This window comes from Melospiza georgiana, chromosome 6 (assembly GCF_028018845.1).
Source record: "Melospiza georgiana isolate bMelGeo1 chromosome 6, bMelGeo1.pri, whole genome shotgun sequence".
NCBI classification, from domain to species: Eukaryota; Metazoa; Chordata; class Aves; order Passeriformes; family Passerellidae; genus Melospiza; species Melospiza georgiana.
The window spans coordinates 34718638-34736838 of NC_080435.1; the positions used below are offsets into that span (position 1 = coordinate 34718638).

The 18201-nt window shown below is 33.6% G+C and overlaps 1 protein-coding gene across 4 annotated transcripts in view; it reads left to right on the forward strand.

Moving 5' to 3' along the window:
- Positions 1–18201, forward strand: part of DPH6 (diphthamine biosynthesis 6) — a 184013-nt gene that overhangs the window by 3147 nt on the left and 162665 nt on the right. For 3 of the 4 annotated variants that reach the window (XM_058026375.1, XM_058026374.1, XM_058026376.1), the window contains exons 2-3: positions 1387–1481; positions 3750–3943. In XM_058026375.1, the coding sequence (XP_057882358.1) occupies positions 1387–1481; positions 3750–3943 (289 nt within the window). Of the gene's footprint in view, positions 1–1386; positions 1482–3749; positions 3944–18201 lie in introns of those variants that run through there. The other variant, XM_058026377.1, reaches the window with a different exon arrangement.

Here is an 18201-nt window from a genome sequence, read left to right on the forward strand (position 1 = left end):
GCTATGTCCAGTCATTTCTTGAGCATCTCCAGGGATGATAGCTGCACCACCTCCCTGGGCAGCCCATTCAAATGCTTGACAACTCTTCCCATGGAGAAATCTTCCCTGATGTCCAACGTGGACCTCCCTTGGTGCAGCTTGAGGCCATTTCCTCTTATTCTTCACTTTTTCTCTGGTTGAAGAGGCCAAGCCCCACTTTGCTCCAACTCCCTTTCAGGCAGAAATAGTAATAGTGTGACCACAAGGAGCACAACAGTCTATTGTAGCAAGGACTGCTTGTACTATATGTTCTCCTGTGCAAGTCTCAGTGATTCTATCAAAATGCAGTTTTACAGAGCTTGTATAGATGTCTGTTGCAGTTCCTGCCATGGATTTTGTGTCTTGGCATTTAAAGAAGCTGCATAGAATCTCCACCTGCAGTTGTAGTTTGAAGGCCAGAAGTCTGAACATGGATCTTTTAAGCAGTGTGTATTCTAGAGCACTTTTACTGTAGGTCGTAATGTTTCTTTTTCTATTGATTAAAACCCATGGAGATACTTTTTCAGTTACATCAAGAGAACAGAATTCTTTCCTCACTGGTAGCAGAAAAGGTTCCTGTAGATCTTGAATGAATGTCAAAATTAATTGTATCCTCTGTGTTGGAGAATTATGTCTTGGCCTCAAACAAGAGTATGATCATGTTTGCTTTTATATTTTTTTACTGTCATTAATAATTTTTTATTTGCAGTGAAATGCAGTAAAAAATTCATATGTTCTATGCAGTGTCAACTGAAACTACTGCCTGTAATAATTAAAGTTTTTGAGAATGGCAAATATGAAGGTTTGGGCAACATATCCCATGTAGGAGAAATGTTATTCCTGACATATAGGATCAATGAAGTTGGAGAAGACCTCTAAGGTATTGAGTCCAACCGTTAACCTAACACTGCCAAGCCCACCACTAAAATGTGTCCCTAGGCATCACCTCTATGTGACAGACCTAATTTAAAAGGATTACTAATGCTGGCAACTCACTGGAGCAGATTTTGGGGTTTTGATCCAAATTAACTAGTAATGAGTACATACTAATTCATCTCTGGAATAAAAGATAATCTTTGAGGAGATTCCAGTGGCAGTGGCTCTTCTTCATGTAACCTCTCAGATTAATAGTAGGATACAAAACTCTTTATGTGATTTATGGTTACTGTATTTAGGCACTATGCATATGTATTCAATGTATGGTGAAATCATTCTTTTTCTACTGTTACTATTCTACAGCTCTTTGTATTTCAAAACTTTATATAAACAGCTCTGATAATACTTACTTTTGAGCAGTTAGTTAAAAGTTATAAGAGGCTAAAACTTTTATCTGTGCTTTTAATTGCCACTATTTTCTTCTCCTTACAGTGGTGGGAAGGACAGTTGTTACAATATGATGCAGTGTGTTGCTGCTGGGCATCAGATTGTTGCTCTTGCCAATTTAAGGCCTGCTGAAAATACAGGTATGAAAGCCACATTTCTTGCAGGAAATTTTTAAAAAATAGAAACAACGGAATCACAACCATGCCTGAATTAAGTTCCCGTATGTGTTTTGTCTGGTTTTACATATTGAAGGCCAATACAGAGACTTGAAAGAGGTACAAAAAAGAAGCTGCTATGGACATGTATTAAGTGTATTTTTCCTTAAGGGAAAAAAAGCCCACAAGAAGAGAAGATCAGTTAGAAAAAGGCTTACACAATTTGAAAATGAGAATATTGATATGCTGGTGGTAAACAAAGGGGTTGTATGAGGTCAGTAGCACAAATGCTAAAAGCTGATGTCATCAACCAAAACTAGCACTGTACTTCTGGAAATGTTCTAAACTGATGCTCAACTAAATGCTGTAAACCATTCCAGCTGCCAAAAATGCGCCATTGTGCTGCTGCTCATCCATTTTTATCTTAGTGAGTCTTTCTCCATTATTCTAACCCAGCATCTGTGAACTGCATTGAGACTGCATTGAGGAACTGATGTGGGTTGAAATTGACCTCGATACATGTATTTTTCCTGCTTTTTTCCTTTTAGACTAGAATGGTTTTTTGATCAGTTTCTCATGGGCTACAGTTTATTTCTATGACAAAGGATGGGAGAAACTCAGGTAGTCAGTAAGAGCTGAGAGGATGAGCTAAGTATTTGTATATTGGACTATAGCACAAATTGAAGTGAGACTGGAAAAGCAAGTGAGTTGTTTCCAGTTGGTAGGGGAGAATGCTAAAGCATGTTAACTAGGTTCACTGTTCAACATATGTTAAGCAATTAAGTATGGTATTTGGTAACTGTACAGTAGGAGGGTACACAGAAAGGGAAGGAAAAAGGGAGCTGCCATCTCAAATGAGTCATGGGCAGAACTGGCAAATGCTAGGAGAGTGTAGGAAAAATTTATTTTCTGGGTAGCTAGGACATAATAATTTCTAATCTTGTTGAAATATGTTGTCTTCAAACTAATTTATCTTCATCAGAAATGTAGTATATTATCATTAAAATCATCAAATGCTCTCTTTAAGTGTGTAGTTGGAAATTTTATAGAAAGTTAATTGAGGTGCTTCAGGCAATAGTGGATTCAATGCCATTCTTTTTATTTTATCTTGTACCACTGTTGCCTGAGAGTCTCAATTAATAAAGAAACTGTGTATTCTAAGCAGAATATCACATAAAGACTTTATCATGTTCATGTATGTTGAAACCACTGAATTTGCCCTTAAATCTACTCTTCTGGTGTGGGTTGGCTAGTTGTGATTAGGGGTTTGGATTTGCCTGTTTTGTACAGAACCATATCTGTTGTGTGGCATCAAAGGTGACTGACCTAATTCTTACATCACAAATTAGTTATCTTGGTCAGTTACAGACCTTCTTCTTTGTAAGATGTGCTACACAGGTATACAGCAGAAATGCTTGATGTCTCTGTGTAAGTTCAGAGAAGTACCAGAGTTACAAATTAGCATTAAAAGAGTGAACTTTGTTAGCTTGTAATAAAGTGGACATTTCACCAATAATGATATATTACTTTATAAATCTCTTAGAAATATTATCTGAAAAAAATATGTATAAATTATTTATTGTATAGTTTGAGATGTAATTCTAATTCATGATACTTGCATTTTTAGCTGCTTTTTCCTTATCTGATGGCTAAAAACTGCTTGTAAGAAAATTTAGTTCATTTTTCTCTCATGATTAAGGAAATAAGCTTTTTACTTATTAAACAGTGTCAAAACGTTGTAGTGGTCTACTTTTATTCCACCTAAGCAGAGGTAGTCTCCTTTTGTGATGACCATGATAACAATTTTAACAGTAAAGGTTTTTGTACATTTTGACAACCTTGTTCAAGTTGCTTGTTCTGAATATTGCAGTGCATTACAATTTTCTTGATCTGAGTATGTTGAAATTCATCTGAGTTTGTGCCTCTGACCTGTCTTCCTATTAAAATTACCATGTGAATGGAAGCAGAATTGAAATGATAGGAGATTTTTTGGATGAAGCAGGAAGAAGGAAAGGCACCACAATTTGCAAATAGGCAGCATGTTTGTGACAGATGTCTTCCTCTCCATACGTCTGTTGGGTGGAGAAATCTATTTTTTTTTTCTTTCCATGTTTATAGTGGTGTTGTCACCAAACATCTGTTTGTGAACTGAAAAATATTAACATTTAGATTTTCTCAGTACTTTGTAGTATTGTGATTATCTGTAATTGTTGCAACAATGTACCTGATATGGTTGTTTCTTAATTGTGGCAGGGCAGACTGATGAATTGGACAGCTATATGTATCAGACAGTAGGACACCATGCCATTGACCTATATGCTGATGCATTGGATTTGCCACTCTATCGTGGTTTTATAAAGGGTACCAGTGTGAATACTGGAAGAGTATATACTGCATGCCAGGAAGATGAGGTTGAAGACCTTTACCAGCTTATGAAACTTGTTAAGGTATGCTGATTGAAAGCAATTCTATAGTTGGGGATAATTATATTGTTTAATTCATTTATGAATTTAAGTAAATGATCCACTTAAGTTTTTAAGGAAAACTGTAAGAAAAAAATGGAAGACTTTTACAGGTTTTACTTCTATTCCTTTCTTCTTCCTTGCTCTGTAAATATATGGTATAACTATATTCCTTTTCCCCCAATGTAAATCATACTTATTAATCCTCATTTCAAGCCAAAACCTTTTTCCTATTTAATGAACAGACCTGTAACAGGAGCTTGGCATGTACAACAAAAAACATAATTGTGACAATAATCTATAAATAGACTATTTAGCTTATTTTTCACTTGTAATAATGTATTGCTTGATTACTGTAATGAGAGATCTTTTGGATTTTGTGCATTTATCAGTGTGTGGGAAGTAATGTCTAGACACTTCCATTTGAGTACACTTATGATATGTAAACCAGAATCTGTTATTTGTTTGTATGTTGCGTGTCATTCTCCAAGTATTACAGAATATTTCACAATGATAGTTTTGATTCTGGTAGCCCTGTGATTATATTCTAATATATGACACAGTAGCAATAACATATATCAATCCTTTTTAGCTATAAAATTAATTAAAGAGAGACAATGAACCACTTTCTAAACCACTTAAAATTTATTCTCTGCTCTTTTGCAAAATCTTTCATACAGTACTTTATTTCTACCAATACTAAATCAGACTTCATTGAAAAAAATAGAAAACCTCATGTTGACTCTAGAGGTTTTCTACAGTGTTTGAGTGAACGTACTATGTCCATTCCAGCTAACTGTGTTGATTACTGCAGTGTGCAGTACTAAAACCAATACACTGTTCAGAAAATCATAACTTCTATTTTAAAGAAAGTAAATATGTGATTTTATTGATCAAACTGGTATAGACTACTTAATGAAACTTCAGATAAAGGTGTTTGTAGTCTTCATGTCAGGTATTGAACATTTTCTAGCTCGCTTGCCTTCATTAAAATGATAATGGAGATTCATGAACCTAAATACTTCAGGCTTTATTCTGTATTCAGTTAAAAAAAAAATCAAATTGCAGATAAGACCTAAGAATGTGGTTTGGATGCAGAGTACTTCCTGACCCATCTTGGAGTCGAATGTTGCATCTTGTAAACATTTTTGGCAAAGAAATTATGTTGTTCTAATGTAAAATCAAGATCATAGACCTGTGTTGGAGTTTGAGACTACAGAGCAGGAAAATAGTTGATGTAGGCATTACAGCCTCTAGTTGTTCTGGGCAGGCTTAGGTTGGATATTAGGAAACATTTCTTTACTGAAAGGGGTATCCAGCATTGAACCAGGCTACTTGGGGAAGTGGTTGAGTCACTGTCTCTGGAGGGATTTAAAAGTTGTGTGGACTGAGTGCCTAGAGACATGGTTTAGTGGTGGACTTGGCAGTGTTAGGTTAATGGTTAGACTCAATGATTTCAAGGGCATTTTACAATCTGAATGATTCTATGATTATACTCTAGAGTGCTTCACAGAGGTTTTAAATGGAATGTGCATATCCTGCAGTACAGGAATCAAAAGAAATATGATACAGCAGTTTTAAATTATTTTTGAACCATGATAGTATTAGAAATTAGAAGGACTGATATCTACTGTCTCTTAAAGCTGCATGCTAACAGCTTTCTGCTGCTGGGTAAGGTAATAAATTACTGATCAATTTAATTAAAAATGGGCAAATTAGTGGCAATTAAGATGATACTTCCTTTGCACTTCTTGCTGTCTTTGGAGGAATGGATCCCTGACATAAATTAATGCTCGTGTTAAATCTTGACAACTTCTGCTTTGGAAGTTTGTACGTGATAATTATAACTATAGCTGAAAGAGATGTTATCATGTTGTCTGGAACTAAATAACTATTTATTTCCTGTATAGAAATATTAAGCCCACTGTATGATATCTGCAAGTTATAAATATTAACAATATACTGCCTTTATGTTAGACTGTGTATAATGATGTCTTTACAGTACAACCTAGCTATGGAATTCTGAGACAAAAGTTTCAATAAGTGTCTTGCATATTTTGATGAATAATTGCAAAATTATGTGGAGAAATAAACTACTGCAACTGTGGTATTTTAGTTCTAGGAAGACTACTAACGTTTTTTTCTTTGTTAGCAATAACTTTGAAATCTTTCTGGTTTTATTCTTTCACATTTTTTAATAACTGCTGTTTTGTAGCTTTACTATTTAAGTCTTACTTAAGATTTTGCTTTAGGAGGTTTTTTTCCCCGATGTTAATAGTTTTAAACAGAGAAGTCAATTTGCATTCTCTTGAAGGGAGGGGATGAAATCTGTGGATACCTTGTCAAAACCATCTTTGAGTGACTGTAATTTTAAAACACTGGTCAAATAACATAGCTCTTTTTTCAGTAAATGGTTTGGGGCCAGGACTACAGGAAAGGTGTGTCTAAATCAAAATCACAGAGTGTACCTTACGTTTCCATTGGCAAAGAACACTTTTGTTGCAAGTGCTTATTTACTAAAAAGTTAAAACACTTTAAAAAAACTGTATGAATTTGGAATTATACAATGTTTTTAAAAACAGTGCTATGAGAACAAGATTTCTAAAGAATTAAATATTCCCTCACAGTTCTGTGAAACCCAGGACAACAGTCCTATTCTAGTTCATGTGACTCAGTGAGTAATACTGACTGTCATTGACTGTAAACCTATTAATTTTATTGTCACAAACCCAAGTGATTGATAGGTATAAAGGAAATTTATATCTATTGTTTAGTTGCCTAATGCCACGTTTTAGATTCTGTATTCAGTACATATTGTGAAACATATCTGAGTACTTGTATGATGTCTAAATATATCTTACTATACAGTCTTCACTGATAGTAGAATATTTACTTCATGAGATGTGTAAGTCCTGAACTCTAAAGAATAATTTATTCTCCTCTCAATGTTACTGAATAGGGATTGCTGATATCCTTCTTTGTCCATGTTTGTTACTGTATGTATTAGAGATTTTCCTAGCCAAGCCTGTAAGCACTAGAGTTTCTTAGTTACCTGAATTATCTTTTAGGAGTTTTATAATGGCACTGTCTTTGAAATGTGGTAAGTAACTGTATTTCTTTTCCTCTAGTGGCAGGAAAGACTGGAGCATGAGGGCATTTTTGTGAAACTTTCATTCAACATTTCAATTTAGGCAATATTTAACTGTATTGTCCCCCTTTCAATGTAATTATGGTCTTGTTCAAGTAATACAGTGATGTTTCATGCCAGCACATACACAAGTGATATTAGATGGGTTGAGTGTTGGATTGTTTTCTGTATCTCATGGAACTATGGCTTAACTTTTGTTTAGGGCAATGGTTGTAGCAGCTTCCAGACTAAACAGACCAATGCAAGCTACTTTATTTTCAGTAGACAGTTCTGTTCTCTTACAAATTCTTTGCCTTATCTACTCCATAAGTCTTTGCCTTTGTTTGGTAAATTTCCATTGTTGAAGTAATTTGTAGAATTCTTGAACTAGGTAAAAATGTCTTTCTTCTAGCTCTGCTTTTTCAAATTTTTGATGACATGCTTAATTGCTTTTTTTTAAATTAGTATTTTAAAAATTGATATTTTAGTATTTTTTTATATTTATCCATGTTTATTATAAATCATGCAAATGGACTTTTAGTGGATTTTCATTTTCAACATGTTATTTCTGTCAGAGTCTTTTTGTTGTGCTCTTTGTGGATTTAGAACCCTCAAACTTTCAAAAAATATGGAGTTCACTTGTAGTAAATTTATAAATTGGCTGTCAGGACTGAAGCAATAATAATTATGAAATCATCCATTGATCATCAGCTGAAAAATAAATATTAATGTTGGATATATACGACGTATGAAACATTTGAATAATAGCAGCCTTTGGTTGTGGCGCTGTTTCATTTCATCAGTGATGTGGAACGGAAGGAAAGGAGATTTATTTTCTAAAATATGGTTGCATTTTGGAACAGTGATCTTACAGCAGTCAGTCACTAAGAATGAATAACATTTTTTAGTTACAGAAATAAAGAGCTAAATGATACAATGTGACTCCTGTATGTAATAATTATTTTTAATAACAGGCTCATGATTTTTTTTAAATGGTCCAAGTCTGATGTTTAGTGAAGACAGAAAGTGTTCCGGTCTGAGTTAAAATTGCAATAGCAATGCCATTTTAGATGTTACTTAAGATACTTCATCTCAGACAAAGTACTTGAGCTGTGTGGGTTCAGGTGGAATAGAAGTAACTTAGGTCCTGTCAGTATTCAGTGAAACTCCCTGAGATTTCTTCAGGAAACAGTTCTTCGGGGTTTGAGATGAGTGGATAAATGAAAATATAATGTTATTTTGTGGCCTTCAGATAGGGATTAATTAAACCATGGAACCCAAAACTTTCAGTTCCTTGATATTGCTAATAGTCTTCCATGCTAAGGAAATGGTCTTTCTTTTACCCTTCTCCAGAATTCAGCTTCTGTGGCCAATGGGTGAAATGAGTTCTCAGATTCAGAGTGATTGCTGACTTTCTGTGACTTTTGTACAAAGATTTAGGTGATCCTACCAGGAAAAATACATGAATAAGTGTAATATAGTATTCTGTCACAGCATTGCTTCATTGTCTTCTGTTCCAAGACACATATAAAAGATACTGTAAAGTATATAGGAATAATCACTTGATTTTCAGATGTTTGGTATATGTGGCTTCAGTTGTAGTATGTACATGATAAAGGCTAGTAGTTACTCGTAACTCATACAAATAAGGTTTGCAGAATTTCTTAGGAGTCTTAAAGAGGCCAAATAATTTTAACATGTAGAATACTGATTGACTTGAAGAATCTCTAATCTGAGGTCCTCAGTGTGCTCATCAAATTACTTTTGCACTTTATGAGTTCAGACAAAGTGGGTAGCTTTCCCCTCACACTTAAGGGATTCACAGAGTTCAGAGGTGTGCAGAAGAGTCCTGTTCTAGAAATCTCCCATGTTTTCATTAAAAAATTTTCCTTGTTATGATTTGAATGGTCTGTAGATACATGGATTAATACCTTGGAGTTGTATGTCTCAATATTTTGGAGAAATACAAATTATACAAAGAGCTACTTTTCTTTATGCTGAATTTCCAAAATAATCACTTCTCCATAATTTTTGTTGCCTACATTATGATAATTGCAAGTAACTTGCCCTCAATGTTGTGATAGATTATATCTAATTCAACAGTTCAAATACAGGATTTTTTTATGGCAAGTGAAATTATACCATAAGTATTGAAAAAAAATTGTAAAAAATCTTCAATGCCCAGTTGAAGGAAACCATGATAGATAAAACAATGGAAGTTATCGATTGAGTCCTTTAGTAGTTGTGTAGATTTAATGAACATTTGGAGACCACATCGCCTTAGCACAGTTCTTTTTGTCTTTAAACATGCAAGTTAAATGGGAACTTTTAGAAATTGTATGAAGTGGCTGCCTACACTGACAAGAAATAAGTAACTGTGCTTCTTGATAAAATAAGATTTTTTTTGAGAGAGAAAATATTTGCTGTGTTTTTTCATAGACTTGGTTCCTTCACCTTTTATAATGAGTAAATTTTTATCTGCAAGGATTTGGATTGTCCCTTTACCCTCATCGTGTTAAATGGTTACAAATTTTTAATAATGTTATTTTTTCTTTTAATTAATTGTGGATTGCAGTTTCATAGCTTCCTCCACCTCGGGAATGACTGTTGTCATTAGCAGTGAATAAAAGTGTGAATGAAGGGAAGAGGGTAAGAAGTAATTGCATGGTTGGGAGTGATTTAAGTAGTGTAAAAATAATGATGTATCTTGTTTCATTCAAAACACAGGGTATATTTAGTTGTTGGGAGGGTTTTGTATGAATTTTAAAATGAGATGGGAACAGAGAAATTTTTTAATCAATAGGATGCCTGAAATTCTGACCAGTTCAGACAGAGTCAGGATTTTAATTTTTTCTTTTTTTTAGAGGGGGATCTTCAGCAATATCTTTGAGGTAGTTTCTTACTGTGAGAAATGTTGAGCTTTATGTAAACAAAAAAGTCACTGTATTTCTCCCTGTTAGGTGCGTGGAGTTGTTTCCACCCACTCCCTGTCTTGTTGTGTTAATACTGAATAAGCGGAGACAGTCAGGCTGGTGGTGAAAGATGGTAAGCAACCCTGAGGGCTTGTTCTGGTCAGCTTGAAACCTCTGATTGCCAGGTTTTCCTAATTTCCCATTTCCAGGGCATCTCTTGTGTGACCTTGCCTGCTGAATATGATGTTCTGGGTTGCAAGATTCTCACATGCATTTGGGAATGGGCAGCCAGGCATTGTTTACAGGACACCAAATGAACCGTGCACTCACAGCAAGTTTGATAAACACACATTTCCTCCTTTTATCAGTGAGATTGCAGAATGTGAAGTATGAGTTTCCAGTTTTGCTCATTCCCTTCAGACCTTTTCCTGTTTAAAAACTGAATCTCACTAATTGGATGATGATACATCCTTAGATTTTTTTTTTGCTTTCTTTGTTATTGTTGTTTTGAATTCAGCTTACTGGTCACTGACATTTATTTCAGTGCCTACCTTGACCAGGTTTGATAGACTTTCAGATAAAAGCTTTCCATTTGTTCAACACAGAAAAGGTTCATCCCTATAAATGTAAAGTGAATGCTAATTAACAGTAATGACTTCTAATCACTTTGCTTTTATACTCCTTTAGGAGCACATCTATTATCCAATGCAGTTAAGTGAAATGCTTGTATATGAATCAACAATGCTGTATTTCTTCTCGCAGCTATTGCTCATAATCAAGCTTTGAATAAATTACGATAGTAAAATTGGTTTTAATGTGTTCTATTGCATAGGGAGAAAGGAGCCTTAAATATCTTGTTAAATATCTTGAATATTTAGAGAGTTATCTGGTAACATTTTGGCATTCGTTATTGTAGTTAAATGGAAAAATGCATTAAGATGTTTAAGTCAATTTTGTAAACATTATCAAAACTTTTTTCATCGTTTGAATTGTATTTAAGTGATGTGCACAGACGCAACAGTCTCCGAAGCAGCCCCATTTGTATCCAGCTGCATGTCTCTAGGAATGCACTGCAAATTTCTGCCTTCAAATGCAGTTAAATTTTACATAGAAGAAACATGTTTTATGCCTTGAGAACTTCATCTGGTGTCATAGAGTGTATATAGAGGTTAATAGACATTTATGCATTTCTTTTGTTAGTACTCTGTATCTAACAAAGTGTTAGGTTTTTTTATGTGTGTGAACTGCTTGTATGCCTGCCATCATATGCACTTAAAAAAGGTGTATAAAAGTAATACTAGTGAAATTTTTATCAACAGCTGGAAACAATAAAATAAGAGAAAATTTTATTTTAGCAAAACTTTTCCAGAAACAATGCTGAGGAAAAGAGATTACTCGACTGGTAGAATATTAAACAATTTTAAAAGAATTCTGGTTTAGGAACAGAATTAGGCTAAAGACAACATATATGAATTTGAAATTTAGCGAACTTTTCCACTTAGTATTGCACATGCAGGGCCTGTCTGGAAGGCAGAAGTGGCAAAACCTTGATGAAACCCATTTCTGACATGAACATTAGTTTTTGTTTTATCTTCTCTTAATAAGTTGCTTGAAACAATTACTGAAATGACTTAGAAATTTTAGGTCTCAGTGTCTGTGAGGGAACTGAGGTCTTGCTTAGTCAATATATTTGTGTTGTCTGGTTTTGCAATTTCTAAAAAAAAATAGGTTTTTATTTTCTGTGGCAGTTTCCTTTCATGTAGTACATCTGTCTTTGCATGCTTAGAGACAATTCTTTCACAGTTACCATCACAGTTCTTATGGATGTGGATGGGAGTGAGTATCCACAGGCACCGTCTGTGGTTTTGATTTTGTTTGTTTTGTTCACTCATTCACATAGCTTTAGACAATTTTCTGGTATGTTTCATTTGCTTGAGCATGTTTGCTGTTAACATTTATTCTTTGGTTTATTACAAAATCATTGCCTAACTTAATTTCAAATTACCTTCCATGTAGTACTCTTTAAATGTGAGTTTGTGTCAGTGTTCATAAAAGTCCCATTTATTTTGCTGTAGTACTGCTTGTGGTTTTGCCACCACAATGTGGGGAAAAAAGTAACACCTTTTTTCTCTGAAGTCTCATCAAATGACTGATACTATCCATATCTTATTTCAGTACTTCTGTTTCATAATTCACATCTTAATAATGTTTTTAAAATATAAAAATGAAAAACGTAAAAAATGTTAATTGTTCTGTACTGTTCTGTAGCTGGCTGTTTTATATTATTTGCAATTCTCATTAGGCAGTGCTGAAATACATTTCAAAATTTATTACATTAAAAATTTTAATTTGGGTTATTTCTAATAAAATAAGATCAAAGACACACAGACTTTCATGTAAACTAACAGTAAAACATTTATCAAATTAATTTTCATAAATATTTGTATCTCTGAAGCCCATTTATTGTAAAAAAATAATTTTTGCATAGATTTAATAAGTTATTTATGCTGACCTATTTAACATACTTTCCCCTTTCATATGAATGTCAAGCACACAGCAATTTCAGGGTTACATTCTTTTCAGCTGGACACTTGCTGGTTTTGATTGGTATATTTAAAGGTACTTCTTTTGGAAAGGGTGGGATTTAATTTGGTTTATATTGCACCAATGTTACTGCTTTCAAAATATAAATGATTGATTTGTAAGTGTCATGAAAAGGAATAAAACAGAACTGGTCTTTTACACTATGAAAGGACTGTATAATGTGAAGATATTCTTTCTGTTGATAAATTCTGCCTGTGAAAGAATTGCATAACACTCATCACTCATTTTCATATTGATTATGAGTGGGATTCCAGTAATAGGTTGCTGTTTGCAAAGGATAAGGCGGCACTATGATTAGTTACCTTTTCCATAGAAAGCACTACAAAGGAAAATGCCAAATGTGTGCACTGCAGTATTCCTATCAGCCTGACAGTCTGTTACATGAACTTTTCTTTCAGTCCATTTTCCGTCAGAAATACAGCTTCAGTGTTTTTGCCTTATTATTGTTTTAGGTTTAGTGCATTTGCATGCTCTCCTAACTCCTGTTAGGATTCTTTCTTTAGTCAGTTATTTATTTTCCTGACAATCTTCTATACTTGGGCCCTATCACCATTGTAACTCTTAAAAACTGATACAACAGTGCCCTCTGTAGTTTCTCCCTACATGGTTACTACCTGCAGCTGGCTTTGAGCATTTAGGTAAAGAACAGGATGTTTAGACTTATTTTTAGCTCAAAGAAAAGCCCCTTTTTTCTTAAGGAAAGATTCTGATTTTTCACTGACTGTTTCATATGCAAGAAAGGGAACAAAAGAGGCTGTTCTGACTCATCTTCTACGTTTATAAGATCTTCTGTCATTATCTAGTGCAGATCTGATATTTTATGAGGTATTCATGCAAGGCAGCCGTTAAAATGACTGGATGGGATTTTCTGAGTTTTGTAGGCTTTCCTGAAGCTTTTGTTTGAAGTGGAGCTTCAAAACAAAATAATTGTAAATGTACTTCCTTTGTGCTTGCTATTTCTCCTAATTTAGATCTTACATGATCTGCCAGGGACTAAATACATGCTTGCCAGCAGAGCACCTAAGCTTTATTAATGATGTTGTTTTAATTCACACTGTGACTGAAGTAATTGTTGTTCATTAGCATTGATTTGTCTCCAAAACTCATTTACAATTTAGATTTCTCTTTTAACTCATTGCAGCTTAATATGCAAATAACTTTTTAGTCTGTTTTTTCTGCAGAACTTGTTGGACAGCTTGAGTATTGAACACACATGATTCCTGCATTCTCATACGTGCACATTCACAGCCATGAGCTGCCATTTAAATATTATAAACTGCAGTAAAAAAGAATGACCTTTTAAAAAATAAATGCTTTAACTACAATTAGTTGCTTCTGTAACAGCATCATAAAAGTCACTCTGTGAAAAGTTAAATGGCTTACTTTATGATGGGGAGTGTTAATGTACATGTAGAACACACTCTTAATGGACTTCCATGAAATGAAATTCATAAGTCATTGCAGTAGATTATGGTTAATGATGTAACCATAGATGGCTATTCAAAACATTCCTGTATCTCTAATGATTTGTGTTAAGCACATGACTGACCACATGCCTTAGTTCATTTGGAACAGTAGATGGACAAGTGCATGAGCCTTCTACTTTTGAAGACCCTTTTTTCTGTGTAACAAGTGGTGAGAATTTTGGAGGAGTAAATAATACATCACAAACCACTTGGAATATTTGAGATGTGGTAATAAATTGTGAGGAGGACTAATTTAATATCAGATTAGGAGGTGAGATCCTTCAGAAGTGTAATGTGTAGAAGCTTTGATTTTTTTCCATTGTATGGATAATCACTAGCCTGTAGTCATATGTCTACTTCTTGCCACGAGATTTTTTAATACTGAAATGTTACTGGAGAAAGCAACTATTATGGCATAATGTGCACTGACTAATCCAGAAAATATTCCATATTTACTGTATTATATCCAGTAATAGAATGAACATTCAGAAGTAGAAATGTTACCCATGTTATCTGAGTAAAGTGACTATTATTCTACTGGCAGAAAAGTAATGTGGTCAAGTAGTTTTACAATAAAGCTAATTTGGTTAAAATTACTTTCTTTCACTCTAAATTTAACAGAAACTTTGAATCAAGCTTAATTCTTGCACCAATTGCATAACTATTGTTAGTCTTAAATATTGGGGCACAGTAGAGATCATTTTTGTTAATGAGCTTCTTTATTCATTGGAGGATTCTTATGGTAAAACAAGGGAGGTTTTTTTAAAAACAGTACAGCCAAACCATGGATTTTTATAACTTTTAAAGTTTATTTTAAATTTCAAAGTTTAATTTTTGAAATTTACTTCAGTATTAGGGAAAAAAGGCAATATAAATCTCTATTTTAAATAGGCACTTTGAGATTATTTTTATATTTTCAATGGAACTTCATCACAGTTCACTCTTTTTAAATAAAGGTGTCTTACAATGTGTCTGTCAGTGGGAATTTTGCATAGAAAATGAATTCTTTTTAAAATAATGCTTTAATTAAGAAAACAAATACAGGCAAATTGTTATAAGTGTGATCTGGTTAGCAGTGATAGAAGGTTTTAGTTTTAAACTGTAACCTTTGAGATAGATAAGATGTTGTAGATCTGGAAAAATGAATAAGGTGTGTTTTATTGCCATGAAAATTGCCAATTAAGATTCAGCATAATTAAAATAGTGATCAATATCGATTACAATACTGGAAGCAATGCATTTCAGCTTTTCTGTCTACTGAGAGCTGGCATAATTTACCAAAACCAGGCAACGAAGTGACAAAGCAGTTAGTGCAGAAGCTTATAGGAAATGTCGTGTTTAGTCCACATACTTTTATGTTTTTACTTAAAATGTCATGAGTTTATCCCATTCTATATTCATTACCTCTGCCTAAAGTACCATGCTTCTTTTCATTTAGTTGGATTATGTGATCTATGTCTGAAATCTTTGATAGACTACATGTTTAAGAAAAATCTGTAGGTGAAAGTAGTTGTTTTCAAATAGCTTGCTTAAGATCATTAAATAAATTTCAAATGTCCTTTCATACAATCTAAGGTGATGCAGAGTAATTGAGAATATTTCTGATGATTGACTTATTTTCATTTTTGGTATTTCTTTAACTTTGAAATACCAAAAAATATGAAGACTGAATGTTGGGTATATATTTTATACATAATATATATATAATAAATATCTATTGCAATTTGCTTGGTTAACAGTTGCCTACACAATAACACTAGTTACATGAGGAAAAACAAATACTGCAATCTAAATTGGAACATTATTTGACGTAGCAAAAGAAATATTGACTTTTCTTGCTGGCGACATTTATGAGACTTTTTTTATGACCCTACGGCATATTATTATGCCTTTATGATTATATTTAAGTTTTAAGACTTCCTTTTTGTTAGGGCATTCTTTTTAAGACTTTTTTTTTATTTTAAGACATTCTTTTTCTTGAACTTGATCACATGAGAGAGAATCTTTGATGGCATAATATTTTTAAAGAAAAACATTAGTATTTAGGCTTTACTTGGTTACTTGGTGGCCTGTTTTTATAACCACCAGAAATAAAGGTAATATCCTCCTGAAATATAGATAAAATTACAGTGAAGTGACCGTAGATACTGAAGAATTAGAACCTGAAAACAAATTAACACTTTTCCTTTGAAATATTATCTTACAGACCTGTTTGGTCTACATTCCTTAGGCATTTTGCTTTGCTGTCTTCTGTATTATCCACAACCCCCTTTGTTTTTCTTTGTAGTGTACTTTCGTTATCTAGAACAGTGATACCATTGCATTTCATGAAGGCACAGTTTATTACAGAATATATCATCCATGAGGTACATTAAACTAACTGGCTTTGTTATCTTGGTGTTTTGCAACTTCTCTGCTCCCTGGCCAATGTATCAGGATTAATCTATATAGATATATAATATTTTGTAGAACTTGAGTTTAAATTTTAATGTGTGTGATTTTACAAAGCTACATACTGTTGGCTTATAATTACTGGGATTAATTTTTTAAACTTTCTTGTTCATATAGTCATGTGCTACAGTTTGTCCATTTTTTTTTCTTTCACATGCCCCAACTCTCTTTAGATTGCTGCAGATTTCCAATAATTTTCATGGTTTTGTGCTACAGTAACCCTTTTGGCCACCTTCAGGATTACCCTTATCATTTGGAGACCAGTCCTGTGTTCTCTGAAAGTCTGTCAGTCATTATTTATTACCCCCTTGTCATTGTGACTTATTCATTGCTTACATCACCATTCTCAAACGTATTGCTTTACAGAAATGGTGAACAGTGAGGCGAAGGAAAGATCAATAAATGCCTTCAAAGGAAGATTTACTCTGAGACTTAGAGCTTCTTTTTAATACTAAATCTGTGCTATTCTGAGATGGTTTTAATAACTTGACATCAAGTACCTTGTTTCTCAAAATGGAAAGACGCTATTGTGTTAACTAACTTTTGCGGAGCAGGAGGACTTTGGCAATTAAGTTTATAGTATAAAACTTTCTAATTGTCAATACTTTGTGTATTTTCCTGAATGCTTATCTTGTGAACTTGAAAATACGCAGTTTCATCCACTAAGAAAAAGTGATGAAACATTTATATAAGAAATGTTTGAAAATATTTCTTAGAGTTTTAGTGATACTGTTTTTTGTAACTGCACAAAGAGAGGAGAGGACTTATTCGAAATCATCAATTGGAAAAAAAATTCTACTTTTCCCCATGTCTATTTTAATTGTTTTGAGAGCTTCATGACCCATGCTGTTTTGCTAAAGCATCCAATTTCATGTTATATAGTTACTCTCGACACTCTAGTAAAAGATAGTTGCTCCAGAAAACTGCTTGAGTATATATAATATTTAAATTTATTGTAGAAGTTGCAGATAATTAGACTTCTGTATTTCATCAAAGCAATATATCATGTTAAAAATAGTAATAAGATACTTTAATATATAGGAAATTCAAAAGCAGGAGCTTTCTTGCTTCCAGGCTTGTTTTTAGTCACTGGACAGGCATGCTGATATGTTGCAAGCATTGTTGAACTCCTCGTTCCTGGAAAGTTTCCTTTCCCTTACTTCTAAAGTCTGTCAACATTTTTTCTGTGCACCACTTAGCACTCTGTGAGCTACATGATGTGCTAAGAGGATAACACAATTACAGCCTGTTTGTAAAATACCTTAACTGAAGAAATGAATAAATTGTATTTAAGTGATTTAAGATTGCATAGGAAAGTTTCTTCTCATCCTGCTCTCCGTTCTCTCTTTCATCTAAATTGCAGTTTTCTGATAATGTAGCAGTCATGTTTTCAGTTTTTATACATATATTATGCCTTTATTGCATTTTTTAAAAAAGCTATTTAAAAACTTCTATTGAAGAACTGAGACTTCATTAGGTTTTAAGTTGTCTTGATTCCTTTTGGGTGGAAATTATTATCATTTACAGTTTTCCACTCAAACTGAAAGCTCACCGAATCCATCCAGATTTAGTTTTCTCCTCAAGCTTTTTGTTTCTTCTTTGTACAGGAAAGGTTCTGTGGACACTGAATTAGAATAGAAGTTTTCGCTTCCTTAGTTGAGTGATTGTATCTGTATGAAGCAA